This window comes from Drosophila rhopaloa, unplaced genomic scaffold (genome assembly GCF_018152115.1).
Source record: "Drosophila rhopaloa isolate 14029-0021.01 unplaced genomic scaffold, ASM1815211v1 contig_115, whole genome shotgun sequence".
Classification (NCBI taxonomy): domain Eukaryota; kingdom Metazoa; phylum Arthropoda; class Insecta; order Diptera; family Drosophilidae; genus Drosophila; species Drosophila rhopaloa.
The window spans coordinates 10,465,279-10,485,049 of NW_025334990.1; the positions used below are offsets into that span (position 1 = coordinate 10,465,279).

The 19,771-nt window shown below is 44.6% G+C and overlaps 2 protein-coding genes across 6 annotated transcripts; both read right to left on the bottom strand.

The window, feature by feature from the left end:
- Positions 1-3,565: 3,565 nt before the first annotated feature.
- LOC108048661 lies at positions 3,566-14,179 on the bottom strand. 5 transcript variants are annotated; one of them, XM_017129469.1, is made up of 7 exons: positions 14,009-14,179; positions 9,650-9,802; positions 8,445-9,595; positions 7,237-7,638; positions 6,780-7,064; positions 6,570-6,670; positions 3,566-5,686 (listed from the first exon to the last, which is right to left on the bottom strand). In XM_017129469.1, exons 2-7 carry the CDS (start codon positions 9,790-9,792, stop codon positions 5,528-5,530), a joined length of 2,241 nt encoding a protein of 746 aa, XP_016984958.1. In that variant the 5' UTR covers positions 9,793-9,802; positions 14,009-14,179; the 3' UTR covers positions 3,566-5,527. The 5 variants fall into 5 exon arrangements, with proteins under 5 accessions (XP_016984958.1, XP_016984956.1, XP_016984957.1 ...); XM_017129467.1 differs by having other exon boundaries at positions 6,780-7,070; XM_017129468.1 differs by having other exon boundaries at positions 8,445-9,598.
- Positions 14,180-15,386: 1,207 nt separating this feature from the next.
- Positions 15,387-18,041, bottom strand: LOC108048643 (phosphoenolpyruvate carboxykinase [GTP]). Its single transcript, XM_017129433.2, has 2 exons — positions 17,714-18,041; positions 15,387-17,571 (listed from the first exon to the last, which is right to left on the bottom strand). The coding sequence occupies exons 1-2, from the start codon at positions 17,743-17,745 to the stop codon at positions 15,660-15,662; spliced, it is 1,944 nt and encodes a 647-aa protein (XP_016984922.1). The 5' UTR covers positions 17,746-18,041; the 3' UTR covers positions 15,387-15,659.
- Between the last annotated feature and the right edge of the window lie 1,730 nt (positions 18,042-19,771).

The following is a 19,771-nucleotide window of genomic DNA, read 5'->3' on the forward strand; positions in this document are numbered from 1 at the left end:
CTCACTTCCTCTGCTGCCGCCAACAGGCAATACGTTTCTTTACTATTTTAGCTAACGATTGGCTCAGCGGCACTCACATATCAGTTCCTTATTTCACCTACTTTTAACATGTAGTATTATATTTTTAGACAGAAACATTAATTTCACAATTCAGATAAATTCGTTTTGCCTATTTGTCAAAAGTTATTTGGATATGGGACGATTATATTCTAAGTCTGCCATAGGAATGATCGACTATTTAATTTAACGGTATTTGAGAACCTTCAACATATGAACATTATTGTCAACGGTTTTGATCAATAAATTGAAAATAAAGTTTAATTTTTCGGGACTTTCCTTTTTGGCGTTTTTCATAAGAGGTTTTTGCGAAAAATGAATCAAAATGAAAATTTTCAACTGAGAATACCATTCGATTGGAAATTTTGAAACGAATTCAACGAGGTATGACATTCCATTTGTCTATTATTTCCCAGGGTTTTGATCAAAAAAACCAAAATAAAAGTTAATTTTTCCGGATCTCGGGTTTTCGGCATTTTTGATAAGGGGTTACATCATCTATTTTTGCGAAAAATCGACCAAAATGAAAATTTTGAGCTGTGAATCCCACTCGATTGGAAATTTTATAACGGTTTCAACGAGGTATGGCATTCCAACATGTGACCATTATTTCCCAGGTTTTTGATCAAAAAACCGAAATAAAAGTGCACTTTTCCGGATCTCCGGTTTTCGGCATTTTTGATAAGGGGTTACATCATCTATTTTTGCGAAAAATCGACCAAAATGAAAATTTTGAGCTGTGAATCCCACTCGATTGGAAATTTTACAACGAATTCAACGAGATATGACATTCCAACAGCAAACCATTTTTTCCAAGGGTTTTGATCAAAAAACCAAAATAAAAGTTAATTTTTCCGGATCTCCGGTTTTCGGCATTTTTGATAAGGGGTTACATCATCTATTTTTGCGAAAAATCGACCAAAATGAAAATTTTGAGCTGTGAATGCCATTCGATTGGAAATTTTATAACGGTTTCAACGAGGTATGGCATTCCAACATGTGACCATTATTTCCCAGGTTTTTGATCAAAAAACCGAAATAAAAGTGCACTTTTCCGGATCTCCGGTTTTCGGCATTTTTGATAAGGGGTTACATCATCTATTTTTGCGAAAAATCGACCAAAATGAAAATTTTGAGCTGTGAATGCCATTCGATTGGAAATTTTATAACGGTTTCAACGAGGTATGGCATTCCAACATGTGACCATTATTTCCCAGGTTTTTGATCAAAAAACCAAAATAAAAGTTAATTTTTCCGGATCTCCGGTTTTCGGCATTTTTGATAAGGGGTTAGTTCATTATTTTTGCGAAAAATCGACTCGAATAAAATATTTTAGCTGGGAATGTCACTCGATTGGAAATTTTATAACAAATTCAATGAGATATGACATTTCAACATGTGATCTTTATTTCCTAGGTTTTTTATCCAAAAACCGAGAAAAAAATTGATTCTTTTTGGATTATATTGTCATTTTTTGCGAAAAATCGGCCAAAATAATATTTTTTAGCTGAATGCTATTCGATTGGAAATTTATATATAACGAATCCGATGACATATGACATTCTAACATTTGACCATTATTTCCCGGGGTTTTGATCAAAAAACACAAAATAAAAGTTAAATTTTTCGGGAGTTTTCATTTTCGTAAGGTTTTTAGATAAGAGTAATAACCCCTTTAATAACTATGTTGTTAATTTGCACTTTAAATAGCAATTAAGGGGCATTACTTGCAGCACATCAAAAGCAAGTCCCAGGATTATTTTTAAAATGGTCCTTGAAAGGTCCTTGCCAACCGTTTGCCCAAGCAAGGGTATGCCAACAATCTACATGGCCAGCTCCTCAGCTGTTTACCTAGCCCCTCGTCCCGCCGTGCAAATAATCATACTTCAAAGGCAATAAATCGTTATTTAAATTTCATTTTCCACACTGCTTAAAGTTTCATTTCGTAAATTTCATATTCGTCGCCGCTCCGGGAATCGCAGCCGGGAATCCTGCAGATGGTGATGGTGGAAAGGCAGGTGGAAAGTATGCTTTAAAAATTCGGCTTATTTGGTTATGAATCCCCCGAGAGTGACGGCTGCCGGCGCGAATATTTCTTCATCTGCGATGCGAGGATACCTGAGAGTTTGTTTGTTTGTGCGTCTGAGTGGCCTGCTTTTTTTTTGATAGCTAGTACCATCGGTACTAGACACACACACACACTCATAAAGAAGTTTGCAGATGGCCAACAGCTTTTGGCCCTATAAAATTGTGTGTGCTTTGGCATCCTTTATGATCCCTTTTTTTCCGGCTAGCTCTTAAGGTATTGCCTGCTCACTCTGGAGTACGAGGTAATCCGTTTGGAAAGGTAAAAGGAAAATACAGAGTGTCGTTATCCCATATGCCATATAATCGATGGGGAATTTAAGATGGAATCGTAGTCATGAACCGGATGAGAATGGCTGACCAACTGGCCAATTGGGATTAAATACAGATTTGTATTAAGAAAAGGGGAGATAACTCCCAACCTTCCTTAATATTATATAATTAACTTAATGTCCAATCCACCTTAATTGTGTTCCAGCTATTAAGCTCCTCGGAATATCCCAGCTTAAGCGGGATAATGGTTAAGCTTTTAATCGATTTTCGTCGACTCTCCAGCGACTCGATTATGATTGCCACTCTGATTGGGGGTCATGGACTATCCTTGGATCCCTCAATGACTTCCTCCAATGCCAACGCTGCTTATTTTCATAAGAATTTACACTGCCCGAGGGGGAAGAGGGAGTGCTGCTGATTGAGGAATGGCTCCCGGCCGGGATATTCATTTGGGCTTGTTTATTGAACTTGGAATTAGTTTGATTTGGCCATTGAGACCCGGCTGTGCGAAGGACGAAGGTAAAGCGAAACAATCTCGGTTTCAAAAAGGAACCGTTCGCAGGATAATCCAGATGAGGCGGTCGAGGGCGAAGGCGGAGGCATCTCCTTGATGCGCTAAATATAATAAAATAAGCTCATTAAAATTATGAGACCCTGCAGGTGGCGGGGGCCATCAATGTTTCCCCAGATATATATATATATATGGCAGCGAGGTTGCCATGACAGGACGAGGACGAGGAGCAGGACCAGGACCCTGACTATGGCCATCAATCAGAGCCGGATTGTCAACTTTTCAACAGCATCGCCCGACTTCTTCGTAAGTTAATTACGGGCCACCCAGCAGCCGATTGATTCTACGAAAAACCAATATTGTGTCGGAGTGTTTTGTGCCGCAGGAGCGTAAAATCCGGCAAAGTTTTGGGTGCGATTGACAACAAGCACTTAACACATTTACCTCCCTTCCCCCCTCCATAACATCCAATGGAACCGCAAGTGCGCAACAGCTGAGATCTGAGGACTCGAGGACTTCGGCCGCATGAGTTGGCATTGAATTTGCGGCTGCTGGAGATTGGATCCGCCACTATGCCACCCCGTGACCCCTGACCCCTGTAAAAAATACACAAGTTAGTTGTTACAGAGCGTCCTTGTCCTTTATTTATCGGATGATGAGATCGAGTCGGGAAGGAGGAGGCAGAGGGGCAGAGGGGCAAGGGGCAGAAAAGTTATACACACCAAACAAGAAATCGGATTTTATCTCCGTGTACTCTAATTAATTTGCTTTTTCTGCAGCCTCATCTCGATGACAGGCAAAAGCGTACAATTGTGGATTATACTATGCAACACAAAATTGATTCTTTGTTGAGGGTTATATCTTCAGTTGTATAGTCTTTGCTGCTTTACTTTGTCTCAGCTTGGCTTTTGGAAAAATATAAATATACATCGATCTTTACACATAAATATAAGTATATGGTTTGGTTATCTTTACAACTACGCTTTAAGCCAATTGTTATGTTTAAATGGTAGCAGTAAAATCTCATTTAGAATACATTGTTATTTAAATGGCATTACACAATAAATTCGGTGGGAGTTTTATAGCTGGCTCTGATTCGATTTTGGTTTCGTCGGCGATTTGTTTACCAAATCAAATTAAAGTCCCGACCCTGACGTACGCGGCGTATGCGCGATGCAGATTGCCACAGTGCGGCTGAAAAGTATGCGAATTCGCACAGCCAGCCAGCCAGCCAGGCTTTGCGCTGCAAATTAAAACTTTCGCCGGAGCAAGTTTCTGTTTTGTTTGCTAAATGTTAAAAATGATAAAGTGCACTCGACAGAAAGGAGCGGACGTGAGGCGGAAGGAAGGATGGGGGGTTAGAGCAAACATGAGTGCACGGCTGTCGAGTGCTCGACTTTTGGACAAGCCCGGTGGTGGCCACACACTGCTCCTGGCTCACTGGAAGGCCTTCAATCCCATTCGGAATCCTCGCATTCCCCCTCTAATGTGTAAGTTTGCGTATGAAAATAGTTAGAGTTACGTTAGTTTTTGCTTGCCTTTCGCATTTTGTAAAAGGTATTTTTCAAATATAAGCGTATGAGTTCAGAAATGTTAGAAGTTCCATCCGAGCACGGCCGTAAATATATATATATATCTTTGTTTTTAAATATATAGTAAATATAGGTACACGTAAATATACATCTATATACTCGTAGTAACGTCTGAGTGAAGTACTTTGATTAAATGGTATTTGTTCTTGGCTTAGACTAACAACAGTCAACATTCAACAGTCATTCCGATATGAGATTTTCGTCAATTGGAAGAATTTCTTTGCGAAGCAGGTGAAGCGGTAAGTAACCCTAGCCTAGACATTAAACTTATCCGATATAGGTCACGTGTATATATGCTGCTTATGGCCACTATGTGTATACATAAATCAACATCTATAAAGTTTCTCTCGTCTCTTGAGGGGCTGCTCCTTAAGCGTTTCGTAGCGTTCAATTGACAGCACATTATTGGAATTGAAGTTATTCGCCTTGGAACACATATATGTATATATGCAAGTACGCATGTAAATATACACCTAAATATATTGTAATATATGTAGCCCCGCCCCCTTCAGCGGGTTTATTTTGGGTTGGAGGCTGCACACGCCTCGCTGGATCGCTGATTCTCTGATTCTGTGGGTCGTTTGGATCATTGGATCATTGGTTTGGCGCTTATCAATCCGGCCTTCGCCACCCAACTCAAGTTGGAGGAGCGTCTGGGAGCGATAAGCCGAACCAAAACATCCGCCATAAAAAAAAACCGACTATCGCCGCCGAATCTGGAGGCCTGACCACAGCCAGTGACTTGGCGAAAAAAGCGAGACCCGGCATTAAACTTTTAATAAACGGAGCACAACAAAGGAGATGAACACATCCCCCCGTCCGTTTCTGCGGTCCAATCTGAATGGCATTCGAAACATTTCGCCCGCCAGCCGCTTTTGATAAAATTCTCTTTTGTATACAGTTTTGTGGCATAATTTCACCCAGGAATTTCGCCACGAAGAAGACATCTCAGCTGGCTCACCACATGTGATTGGGCTGGCTTGTGGGATATATATATCTTCATATATATCTATAGCACGTGCAGGTTCTCACAGCTCTTCGACTTGGAGATGTCGCTGAGGCAGATCTTCTGCAGCAGTTCCTTGGCCAGGTGCAGCGATATGTGGGTGCGGGAAGTCTTCATCTTGGAGGCGGTGGCCTTCTTCTCGCGCTTCTCTTTCAGACGCATCTGTTTTGGATGGTTATACAAAAATTGTGGAGAAAAAGTGGTATCAAATATGGTAAATAATTGGTTAAATAATATAAAGTGGAATAATATAAGATAGAATTTTATAAGATATATATTTATATACATTCATCAAATTTAAAAAGAAGAAGTTACATAGAAAAGTATAATAAAACAAAGATATTTAAAATAATTTAAAAAGTGTCCTAAAGTGTAAAAAAAATTGTAAATATGTAAAACCCTGTTTGCTCTCAAATAATTATGTTAGAGCTTAGAAATTATTTCCGTTTACAAGTTATACTTAATATCTGATTATTAATTCTATTGATTTAATCATAGCTGCAACTCGAACAGAACATAACATTCTTTAGATCTTAGCAATAAAGAATTGACCCATATTTTTTACTTTTGGCTAATATTCCTCAAATTTATGCAGTTCTGTGTTTTGAGTGTTATCTAAGTTGTTTTATATTCACGTTTAATAATAAATTCTAATGTTTAATAATTAATTTCAATGTTTCTATAGTCTCTTTATTAATTGCTCGGTCTAATCCCTTGAAATCGGAAATATCTGCTCCCGTGCGAAATAATAATACCCACGGCCAATCTGGTTAGTTGACCAGGTTTCCGTTTGCCCCGCTCACCGCACCATTTTCATTAATTAGTGAGCCGATCCGGAAGCAGGCCAGCGAAACCCGAAACCCAACCCGAAAACAGGCCCATCCCCCGGCAGCGTGGTAAATCCATTTAACTCCGTTTCCTGCACAATTTCGCCATGCATCGGTGGGTTGCGTGTGGTTCGCACCTGGCCCCAATAACCGCAGAATAGCCACCCATTTGCCACTTGGCCACCTGCCCTCCACTTCACCACTTCACCTCCACTCACCTGCTTCAATATGCCGACGAGCAGCTCATCGACGTTGTGCTGTATGCCGCTGGACGTCTCAATAAATTTGGCATCGCGTGAGGCGGCCAGGGCTTTGCCCTCTTCGGGGAGCAAAAGTGAATTGGATTGGAGAGGAGAAAGGAGAAAGGAGAAAGGGGAAGAGCGGGGTGAAATGAAATCAAGCCATCATAATTAAGGCGTCGAACTTACCCTGCGACGTGATAAGCCGGGCACGGGCCAGATCCGCCTTGTTGCCCACCAGGATGACGGCCTTGTCCTTGGTGTAGTTCTCCTGCCACAGGTAATTGATGATTTCCTCGGCCACCCGAAATGAGCTGCGATCCACCACCGAGAAGACGACGACACAGCCATGTGGCTCATAGGTGGACAGCGAGTTCTCCACACTCATCTCCACACTGGGATGGTCGATGAAGACCATGTCCGACTCCTCATCGTCCAGCAGGACACTCACCGTCTTCTCGCCAAACTCGTCATCTAGAACTCAGATCAGAATTAAACTCTAAAGACGACAGTGGCAGCCGGGAAGCTAGGGATCAGGCACACACATAGGTTCCAGCTAGGGGTCACTCGGCTACTCACTGCGCTCCGCGGCTGATCTCATGATCCCCGTGGGAGACAATTGCCTTGACTTTGGAATGGAACTTACCCAGACTGGCGTCGTAGGTGTGCATGTACTCGGAGGTCATGAACTGGTTGACCAGCGCCGTCTTGCCCACGCCGGCATCGCCCAGCATCACGACGCGGTAGCGGGCGGGTGGCGGTGGATCCAGGTTCTCCGAGTCATCCGGTGTCGCCGGTAGGGAGTCCACATTGGCATAGCCCGCTCCACAGCAACTTCCCTCGAAAGGAGACCGCTCGCTGGCCCGGCTGTTCGTGGAGTTCACACTGGTGTTGCTCCGTGATCTCCGCGAGATGATGGAGTCGCCGCAGTTGACCACGTTGCCCTTGCTGATGGAGAAGTGACGCAGGCGGTACAGGTCGTCGCTGGCCCGCGGATTGTAGGGTCGCTCTGGCAGGGAGCAGACACGAGGACGCACATGGTCGGGCACTAAAAAAATATGGTGAAAAGATGAAGGCGACATTGGTGACATATGTTTTCACTTGGAAACAAAAAGATTGATGACAGTCTACAGTATCCAATGAGAGGGAATGAGCAATGTAGAACATGCCACAATCTAACTGTGTTAAAGTAAACTAAGATTTTTTAGGGATATGCTTTGGTAGCAACTATCCATCATATTTTGCCATCTCAGAAATGAGGACCTAGTGACCTACGGCTCGAACAATTTAATTTGGAAGTGTGCAACTAACTGATTTTGGTTTAATTCTTTATCAATATAAAATAAAATGTAGTGTTGATATTGGTCATTTTAACACATTTTGTGGTGCCGTTTTTTTATAATTTATATGATGTTACCCTATTGAGAATTTTCGAATAATTTGTGAAGACTAAGCAATGTTATTATATCATTTTTATAGAATAACCCAATAACCACGGACGACCAATATTTGTTAATATTTTGTTTACTCTTACAGAGGATATTATGCAAATACAATGTCCAAACGTACCTCGTAAAACTCGTTATTAAATTCCCAATCAGTTGGTATTCAAAAATTAACTCTTTTATTATTTCTTAAAAATGAATAATGAAATGCTTGGAAACTTATGGCGATTGATAGTTTAGGTCATCAGCTGCACAAAATAGTCTGTGCTTAACCTTATTTTGGCTAAGTTACAATTTTGTCAAAAAAATCAAACACCAATTTGTATGTCCCTAAGGGTTAAATAGACTCTATTCTTAAACAAAGATTATTTTCCTCAACATGAACTTGTAAAAAAACAAATCCTCTCACCTGGCAACTCAAGAAAATTGGATGTTCTGCGCTGGCGACCGCGATTGGAGCTCTGGAAGGCCAGTGGACCCACGTCGTCGTTGGACACGATGGAGGCGTTGGAGCAGGCGCTCTTCATCGACTCCCGGGAGCTGCGCCGACTGGCCAGGTAGGCCAATCCCCCCTTGGAGCTGCCCCTGCGGCGTGGCTTGTGCTCCACATGGGCCTTCGGCTTGGCCGGCTTGCAGCCACTCAGCTCGTGGTCGGCATCTTGGGTCAGGTCACTGGTGGATTTGCGGTAGCGCAGTGAGACCACGCTATCCGAACAGGTACGGTCCAAAGTGGAGTGGGAGCTGTGGAGCACCTGGTAGCCGGGATTGGAGGTGATGTTGATGGCATGGCGGCGCTGGCGATGCGACTGCGGCTGTCCAGGATCTTGATCCATCTCCGGCTCTGTGAAACTAAAACTGGTGGTGGTGTGGGTCACCATGGTGCTGTTGGTGTGCTGGGTGCCCGTCTCGCCGGATTCCATGGACAGCTGGGTGCAGTCAGTGACGCAGGAGTCGCGCTTCAGGCCGTAGTAGTTTCCCCCACCCGATCCCGATCCTGATCCTGCTCCTGCGGCGGATGCAGCGGCACTCAAGTTCCTGGCCTCGATCTTGCTGATCACCGGTAGTTCCCATTCATCCCGCTGTCGCTTATTCTGTCCCGATTGGGAGTATCCACCTCCACCTCCACCCATTGCCATGGCCACCGCCATGCTTTCATCCACACCCGTAGTTGTTAATTGGGGAACAGGATCCAGTGGAGTCTTTGTCCTCATCACCTTCTTGGATCCCTGACGACGTGGCGAACTGGGAGGATCGTAATAGAGGGCTCCATCGTCGGGTGATATGGGTTCGTAGTACTCAAACTTCCTGCCGTGACTGGGACTCACTGCATCGAAGACGAACTGGCACGGAGACTTGGGACTGCGGGCAGTGGTGCGTCCACTGAGCAGCGAGGCGGAGTCATCTATGGATCCGGAAGGTGGCGTCTGATAGTATGAGCTCGGCGTGGAGCTACTCGCATCATCGCAACTATCTTGGGCATAGGTGGTGGTGATCTTGGGGCTCCTTGGCGTCTCGTATCCCCCGTAACTGTAATTCGGTGATGGAGCACCGTGATATTGCCTGCTGGGGTTTTGCTATCTAAATATATTCTATTTTAATATTTTTGGGTCTCACCTGGGCAATTTGGGAGTGGCTCCCTTGCAGGGAAGCGGATTGCTGGAAGCCCGGGCCGGAACTTTGTGGTGCGAGGAGTGGGGATGGCCATAGGATCCTCCTCCGACAGCTCCCTCATCCCAGCTGCGTTGTTGCTGAGCCATTTCAGAATTTCTGTGCAGAGAAATAAATGGTATTTAGTGCACTAAGAGAAGTTCATGTAACAATCTCAGAGCATTTTTTGTTCTAAGTAATTAATGGTTTTTGCTATTTTAATGTTTAGTGATTAATGATTATGGTATAGGATATTATATTTAGTGTTAAACGGTTAATAAATTTAACTATATAATTTTAGACATTTTCCAAAACAGTATATTAGCAGTATGTTTGAAATACAGCTTTTAAATTAGGAAAGTTATAGTTAAATACCTAAACTAAAACTATGTTGAAAAGTATAAATATTATAAAGAATGTTGGTTTTCATAACTGCCGTTCTCCACTCCAAGCAAAGTATATGAACATAAAATGTGTAATATTCTTCCTGTGCATTTAGCAGGATGATGATGAGATGAGCAGATGAGATGAGATGGGAACGACTCGCTGATGGCCAACTCATGTGTAAATATCATGGGCCATTACTCATCCCGCACACACACAAAAGTGCGCCCGGACCGGAGCGCTGCCCGCATGGGCACAAAGTAAACATAATTTATGGCTTTATCTGTATTTAATCAAAATAATGAAAAGCGGGCAATAGGAGCCGCGACCACCCGCCACCCGCTAACCGCCACATGCCTCATGCCACATGCCACCCACAAGTTGACCGCAAAAAGGGACGACTGATGGCCGGAAGGCGGCAAGTCATTTCCCGACTTTGGTCAGGGAGCACGAAGACCAGGGGAAGTGCTCTATTTGGCCTGGCAATTATTGTTAAATGTGCGTTCTCCATCGGTGGAGATGGTGTCGTAAGTGGCTGCTCCTATTATCGTTTCACCTACACCCCCCACCCATTCACAACCACAAGCTGTCAGCACTTCTAGTACACACACACACACACACATAAATAGCAAACCGCCCACAAACACCCTGCTAACTTATGCAAAAGTTTCCTGCCCCCGCGTCCCGCTTGAGTTGCAAACAATCCGCTTGCGGGAAACTTCATGTTGGTGTTCGGCGCGGTAACAAAGTTCCCAGTTCCCTAATGGGATTTGCCAGCTTCGAGTTTGACTTGCAGCTATTAAAGTTTAGCCCAGTGGGCGTTTTGTGCCGCCGCGAACTGTTGCCTACATTTGGGCGCCCCCTTTTGCCACGCAGTTTGATTATGCCCATGACAAGTGTTGGCCATTTCTGGAGCTCCAATTGAGCCGGCAAGTGATTTTCCATGCATGGCAAAACAGGGTTAAGTTGCCCCAGCACTTTAGTTTTACGATTCTGCACTCCCCAGTGGCGATTGTTGCACTTACATGAGCAATTCCTGCATATCATTGGTGTTGCATATGTTGCATATGCTAACCTTTCACTTGGCTCTCCCCCTGGAAACACGTGGCTCGTTCGAATTTCCACTTTCTACTGCTGGCTCACGTCCGACCTGCGAGCCATTATTATCTATCGTGTGTACAAATAGCCGGGGCACCCACACTAAACACTACACACACCCCACACCCCCCACACACACACACATTCGTACTGCGTGAGTACGTGCCCATACGGCAAAGCAAATAGTCCGGAATAACGGTCGCAGCATACCTGGTAGTTTACCTGTTGGCTGCAAGCCCTTTGTGGTCTCACCTTTCACAGAGGTCCTGTGACTGAGTCGAACTTCATTAAGTGGAATTTCAGGTGCATTTTGTATCAGTTAGTCACTGTTTTGTCGGGCTACTAATTATTGGTCAACAATGAAACTACCTTGAACAGACTTAAATGATAAATGTCCAATTTTAACTTGTTTGCATAGGTATTCACTACGAAAATCACTAAATGATTCGCTATTTTCTATCTGCCTAAGTCACATTTATCGCTTTAACATAAAACAAGATACATATTAAATATGTTTGGTATTTACTTATGATTATAAGTTAAATATCCATTTTATACTTTACATTATTAGAATATTAAATTTAAACAATTTTTTTTTTTTTTTTTTTAAATGTACCATAACTAATGGTTATTTCTAACCAAATAATGTTACATTTTATAAATTCCTATAGCAAATTTTAATAGTCCAAAGACTCTGAGTAAGTAAGCAAACTATTTAAGGCGTAGGCGTTCGATTTCGAAAAGTAAACATCAAAAGTCTGCCATGAGCGTTTATTGACTGAGGAATTTCCGTTATTATGCTTGTATTTCAATCACAAAATATATTGGGGGCAATGTCTACGCAACCTAAAAGAGCGAAAATAAATATTTGTGAACTTAATTTTCTTCATTAAACTAACTCAATTTTGCCTGGACTGAGTTAAAGAACTTTCATTGCATATTCATGGCTGGAAAAGTTGTTCGTTTAAAAGTTTTCACTAAAGCCCTCGAATCTTTGAGACAATCTTTTCGTAAATACCACTTACAAGGCATCAATTATTCGAGTGATTGATTCAAGTGTTTTGGCAACTTGTTGTTTCTCTACCTCCGCTACCATTTCGCATTTTCCCCCATTCGCATTTTTTCGTATTTTGCATTTCACGTAATATAATGGCGTGTTGCCACCGCAACGAATCGAACCGACCAATGGGAATGGGAATGGGGACGGGGATCGGGATCGGGATCGGGATGGGGGGACATGGTTCGAGGATGATAACAAAATGTTGATGGGGAAGTGGCCCAGAGTCCACTCCTCACCTGGCTCACTCTCTCTCTCTCTCGTTCTGGCTTTGGGAAAATCTGCAGACAACAAATCAATAGGAATATCTGTCGTTTCTCTTTGGACGCATTCAAATCCTCAATAGTTCGGTCCGCATCGGCTTTTTTCATGCGGAATTGTGTATGCATAAAGGCCAACGAGTTGGGGGCCATTGGGAGATTTCGGCCAGCTTATTGTATTAGTTGAGGGTCCTTGGGGCCTTGGGTTTCCCGAGAAAAGGTAAAGCTTGTGTAAGATAATAATTGCTACAGATTTTCTGAATTATAAAAGAAATGTGAGTCTTTTGTACTCGGTGTGGATGGAATTATTGATGGATTCCACAGAGACTTTAAACTGAGAGTTACCTGGCCCATAAGTTATGCATGGCATGAAACGATGTGTGGATAATTTGACTGGGGTTAAGCTGCATTTGCATATACAAATGCCAGCTTGTGGGTTGGGCTTCAATCCGGTTTATGGCTTCGGGCCCGCCTGCACTGGCACCTTTTCCGCCTTTCGCTTTCCATTTTCCGTTTTCCGTCTGCGGCTCTTCCTTTTGGCCTTTACGGCTCGGCCCCGACCATCATCATTCGAGGTGGCAAGAGTAATGAGTCTTCCTGCACGGACCGTCATTAAATTGCAGGCCTCCTCTCCGTCATAAAGAAGTTCTCGGACAACCCTTTGGTAAACTTTGCTTGTAATTAAGCCCGCACCCGTTAAACGCATACTTAACACCACCCCACTGTCCCTACAATTCCTACTGTCCCTATCTACTCACCCACCCTTGGCCAATGGGGCACTTTCTCCTCCTTGTCTCTGCTGTAAAAATAAACTGTGTGTGTGTACAGCACAAACAAGGAAAGTCCATAAAACACTTAAGATCGAGGAATATGTGTATGTGAGGGGGGAGGGGGGAGTGGTCAGACTGGTTCTTTGCTGGTCAGTTCGCAAATAACAAATCCTGGCCAAAGTCACGTCGCAAGTTGGTCATTAGCCGCCACTTGAGTCCCGAAGCTCCGCCTACACATCGATTTTATTGCAACACATAATTCTTGAGGCCGGGCCATTTGTGCAAATCTCATGTTGATGGCATATTAAGTGACCTCCGGGCGGCTTTTCAACCCCCCCACACACCACTATGCCTACACTCAGTCATTCAATGCCCCCGAAGGCCTGCCAATTTGCACTTTAAATGCCCGGCGGGTGGGCAAAGTGATGTCGTTGGATAGACAGAAATGGCGCAAACTTACGTGTAATTAGACGCGTCTGGGCGCGAGGATTAGCAATTAAGCGAATGTCCTGTGAGCGCAACAAGTGCCGCAGTGAAATAGGGACGAAGTGGTGTTAAAAGGGACACAGGACACGGGTAATCCCGGTTGGTGGGTGGGGGTTTGAGGGTGGCAATTGCCGTTTGGGGGCAAAGTGAGAGCAGCGCATAAATCAACATGTCAAATCGCAGCTTATAAAGTGCCACACACACAGACAGACACGGCTCACGCACACACACACACACTGAAACAGAGCCACTAAGACAAACTCAAACTCACTTTTACTCCGCGTGCCGCATTACAATTTAATGTTTACCATTTTCATCAAATTTGTCGGATAATTCGGTCTATTATGGCAACTTTGCTAATTGTCCAACACCAACAATGCCACCAAGACAAACACACGGACACACCGATACGGCGATACTGCGATACCAACACCAACACAACGACGAGCAACAGTTTGCACGGCCAGCCGCTCGATGCTTTCTGCACTTCCGTTTCCGCTGGCGACTGCCACACTCACTAACTTCCGCCCGAACGAAGCTGCGGCGGCGGCGGCTCGAGCTGAACTGTGGTTCCCCTCGGCGACTTGGCTGCGATTTTCCTGGCTCCCGATTCCCGACTATACGACGTACCCGAAGAGTGCTGGAAAAGCTCAGCTAGCCAAGCTTTTCACGGCCTTCCATTGGGCTGGAAAACGGAGCCGGTGAAAGCTGCCGATTGCAATGGTTAAGACTGCCGTTGCAGGAGACTATTGGGGAATCACCAGCTAACGGATTTATGTTATATAATCAGAGTCAAATAAATGTTTAATGAAATGTCTATTAAAAATTGTATTATATAAAGTAGTATAGATTGAAGAATAAACATAAAACCCATGGGAATGAAGTCTTTTATATATTTAAAAGAAAAGTACTTTACAACGAATTTCAAGTTCGCACTGAACTTATGAATGTTTTAAAATAATAAACTCATTAATTAATTAAATCGCAATATCAATTTAACTAAATTACCTAACTTACCAATTATTGATTATTATTATATTATCTACGTTTTGGTTATAAAGGGTGAAACCTATTCTACGACGCGAAGTCTCCAGTAGTCAAATTTGATTCTTTTTAGATGGAGCTTTGTATTATGAAAATGCGTTCTATAGAAAGCGATTGAATATTTTTAAAGATGATTATAAAAGCTGACCGCGCCTATGGATTCTAAATAATCTAAAAAATTAAAGCCAATAAACCAAGTGTTCAAGCTTAGGGCTTATAAATAAATAAACTAATGGAACCAAATTAATAAAGGTGATACTAATTAGCAAAGACGAAGGCATGCTTTGTTTAAAAAATTAGAGACTACTGCAAAAACATCTTTAATCTATTATAGCATTTGAAATTTATTAGCAATTAATTTATAAGTCATGATTTTATTAATCTTTTAGTCTATATATAACTAGCTTAGGAATTTTCCTTTAATAATATAGAATTATATTGTTCGGCCTTTGTTTGCTTTCTTGTTCATCGGCAAAAAAATCGACGAACTGTCTTTTATGTGAATTACCAAGAAATGAATATAAACTTATATAATTGATTTGGTAAAAAAGACCATAACGCCCAGATGCCCGAATATTCCCCGTGTTAAGTAAATACTCAATCAATTTGTAGGTTATAAAATCGTCTTGTTTTATTTTTTCAGTTGTTTGTTGGTTGACTTACTATCTAAACTTAAAGCTGCTTATATAATAAATAGTTTGGAAGTCTTCGGCTTAAGCACTAGAGAAACGACTAAATAAGGTGTTGGGGTATAGGATATAGGACAGGATAACATATTGGGGTGAGTATGTGGGTCGGTACGGGATGGTACGGATGGTGAGCAGGTATTTGGGGCGGGTAAAGATGTTTAAGTTCTGGGGCTTCTCATTTGATCCATCTTAAAGGCTGGCAACGCGGACAGAGAGCTCGTCCAGCTGCTGGTAAATGCTGGCTGGCAGATCGGCGCCAACCTGCGACTCGAAGTAGGTGCGGATGTCCTTGACCTCCTGCGCCCAGAACTCCTTGGGCAGCGAGAATATTTCCTCCACATCCACCTCATCCTTCATGCCAGTCAGATTGAGGGCTCCCTTGGCGGGAATGTGTCCAATGGCCGAGTCCACGAAGCCAGACTCACCATTGATCCTCTGCAGGATCCACTCGAGCACGCGGGAGTTCTCGCCATATCCGGGCCACATGAACTTGCCCTCGGCACTCTTGCGGAACCAGTTGACATGGAAGATCTTGGGCACCTGTCCCCGCTTCTCCATGCTCAGCCAGTGGGCCACGTAGTCGCCGAAGTTGTAGCCGAAGAAGGGTCTCATGGCGAAGGGATCGTGCATGATCACCTTGCCCTTGAACTCAGCAGCTGCGGTGGCCTCACTCCTCATGGCGGCGCCAATGAAGACTCCGTGCTTCCAGTCCCGCGCCTCGTACACCAGGGGCACTCCATTGGGACGACGTCCTCCGAAGAGGATGGCCGAGATGGGCACTCCTTCGCTGTCCTCCCAGGCTCCGTCGATGATGGGACACTGGGCAGCCGGGGTGCAGAAGCGGGAGTTGGGATGAGCGGCCGGCTTGCCGGACTCCTTGGACCAGGGCTTGCCCAGCCAGTCGGTGATCTGGACATTGGGGGCCAGACTGCTCTCCATGCCCTCCCAGAAGACACCGCCATCGGAGGTGGAGGCCACGTTCGTGAAGATGGTGTTCTGGAACACAGTGTTCATGGCAATGGGATTGGTCTCCATCGAGGTTCCGGGAGCCACTCCAAAGAATCCATTCTCGGGGTTAATCGCTCGCAGCACTCCCTCCTTATCGAACTTCATCCAGGCGATGTCGTCACCCACGCACTCCACCTTGTAGTTGGCCAGCGAGGGATTCAGCATGGCCAGATTGGTCTTGCCACAGGCCGAGGGAAAGGCGGCCGTGATGTACTTCTTCACGCCCTTGGGATCAGTGATGCCCAGGATCAGCATGTGCTCGGCCAGCCATCCTTCGCGCTTGGCAATGGTGCTGCCAATCCTCAGGGCGAAGCACTTCTTGCCCAGCAGCGAGTTGCCACCATACCCGGATCCATAGGACACGATCAGGTTCTCGGCGGGCTTGTGCAGGATGATGGTGCGCTCGGGATCGCAGGGCCAGGAGGCCTGCTCCACCTGTCCGTTGGCAGGGGCACCCACCGAGTGCAGGGCCCGGACGAACTCCTCCTTCTTGGCCAGCTGCCGCAGGACGGCGGCACCCATGCGGGTCATGATCCTCATGGAGGCCACCACATAGGCGGAGTCGGTGATCTCGATGCCGATCTTGGAGAGTGGCGAACCCACGGGTCCCATGCTGAAGGGCACCACGTACATGGTGCGACCCTTCATGCAGCCGGGGAACCGCTGCTGCACTGCCTCCTCCATGTCGCTGGGCGAGATCCAGTTGCCCAGGGCGCCCTTGACGCCCTCCAACGGGGTGGGAATCGTCTCCTCTCGCCGCTCCGTGCAGATGAAGGTGCGCGACTCGACGCGGGCCACATCCGCGGGATTGGTGCGGGCCAGCCAGCAGTTCTCGTACTTGGGCAGCGGCACAATGGTACCCGCCTCCAGCAGGACCTTGATGAGCATCTTGTTCTCCTGCTCGCTGCCATCGCAGATGTGCACCTGGTCGGGCTGGCACATGGCGATTCCCTCCTCCACGAAGCTGCGCACTCCGGCGGTCAGCGAGTCCACATTTCCATAGGAGATGGGAATGCCACGGATGTGGCTGTACAAACCACAATTGTCCTGGCGCAACTTGTGCAACTGGGGCACACCGCACACATTGCCGGAGCTGAAGAGAAAAATGGAAAATTACAAATTAATTAACTGGCTTTTGTTCGTGGCACCCCAAATAATGCACTGCATTAATTATTAATTGCCATTAAATTTCCCCCATTCAATGCATTTTCAGTGACCTCTTTTAATATACTTACATAATTTTGCTTTGTTCAATGAGCTCAGGCATTTTGCTTGTTTTGTATTTTTATGGATTTCTCTCAAAAACTTTGGAATATATTAGATTTTGTTGTTCGCTTTTAATGGCGCTAAAGAGTTTTTGGCACTTTGCTTAATTCGCTTATCACAATGGGTAATTATCACAATTTTTTTTTTTTTTGCTTTTTTAGACTAGCGAAGACTTTACGTTCATATGTTCTTCCACAGTTTTTTGTCAAACATCAACTCGGTTTTCAGACCACTGAAAGTAGGCTTTTCACTTGATCTTTCCATTTACTCTGGCCACGAGTAACTGATGCCAACTGCGGCGATCCGGGGCCTTTTATACTCTGCCGGGGACGCCTCGTCGTCGAGGCGACTAGAACAAGTCGGCGATCGCCTCGTGGAATCGGGTTTACGATCACCGAATCGCCGAGCGGGAGGGTCAAACTCCGGACGAGCTGATTGGTTGTTCGGCGGAGGCTCGGCGATTGTTTTGGTTTTTCACAGTGTCGATGAGGTGGGGTATACTACATAATATGTGTGTGTATAAGGGGAATGGGGGGTATAAGGGGTATGGGGTATGTCACCGCTTGGCAACAGCAGACTCTTGTTTTCGTATACTCCTCGTATCGAGAGTATTTTCTAGTGCGTTTGCATTGATAAGCGTTTGTTGTTATTTTGACACCCTGATATTTGCCACTTTCGCGTTGTTAATTTAATTATTTTGTTTATGATTTTATGCGAAACGAATACGACCAGAGTGAAAATAGAAACCAGTTCATGGACAGCTGAGGCAACAGCAGTTGTCTCTCATCGAGCAACTGGGTAAATTCTGGATGCCTCTATGGCTGCAACACACACACTCGAATGCAACATTGGGCCTCCACCACACGCGCCCTCCTACGCCTGCTGACCACATGTCTTTTACTATACGTCTCATTTTGGGCACTATGCCAAATCGAAAAAACTTTCGCTTATTTGCAGAATCGGTGACGGAAAATTTGTATGCTAATCCGCCCCCCTTTTGCCAAACCAGATGAGTCCCGGCCTCCTCGAATTGGCCATGGCCGCCTTGGAGGCCAGCATTCATGTGACTCTTGTGTGTTTTGTGTGTTTTGCCACACCAAGAATAGCCTGGCCCAAATGGTTGTCATGTGGCCTCTCCTTTGTTTTTGTGTCTGGGGAAGGAGAAATGAAGGTGCTGCTGGTGGGGTGACTTTGCCCCTCAATCCAGTTACCAAGAAGCCCCAGAATCCTCGGCCACTCACAGAAAAAGTTCACCGAAACTGGTCCCCCATTCGAAAAAGTTTTAGGTAATAATACATTTTCTTGGAATATGACGATTGTTACCCATAAAATATAAAAATTTAAAATACAATTTGATTTTTAAAGAGTCGTTCTGGTTACCCAGCTGTTTCAAGTTGAAACCCCTCACCTACATATGCATGTTATTAGCATTTTATGTGGGTGTTTATTTATATTTTGGTTTATTATTCGTTATTTTTCAGCTGCCAGAAGAACATACCTCTTTTCACATATCAATTTGTTATAAATCAGGCAAATAAATGTTAATAAATGTACAAGTTACTGACAAAGGAAAGAGCTATCACAAAGTGCATGTACATATTGTATTCCCCGTTGCAATTACCACTTCTGGTGACCGTTGGCAATCAGGTTCCTTTACCGCTCACTTAGCCTAGACCCAGAAGGGACTGTTGCCCAATGGCCTTGTGAAACCTGGTCAGCCAGTGGTCCTTGGTCCTTGGCTCCTCCATCCTCCCCTCCACCCTCTTTTTTGGCTCCCTTTACGACTTGTCCAGTTTCGAATTTAATCGAATTCGTCTACACGCGTCGCCTCGTTTTTTGGTTGGTTTATTTATAAACTATGGACTTGTTTTTCTAGTTGGGCCTGATAATCTTCATCATCGGCGTTAATTGCTGGACCCAGACTTGGACTCGGATTCAGATTCAGACTTTAACTGCTTCGCTCCTGTTCTCACCTTTTGCGAATTCAGTTGGCGCATTTCGATGAGTCGGGCTTAGTCGGAATTTAC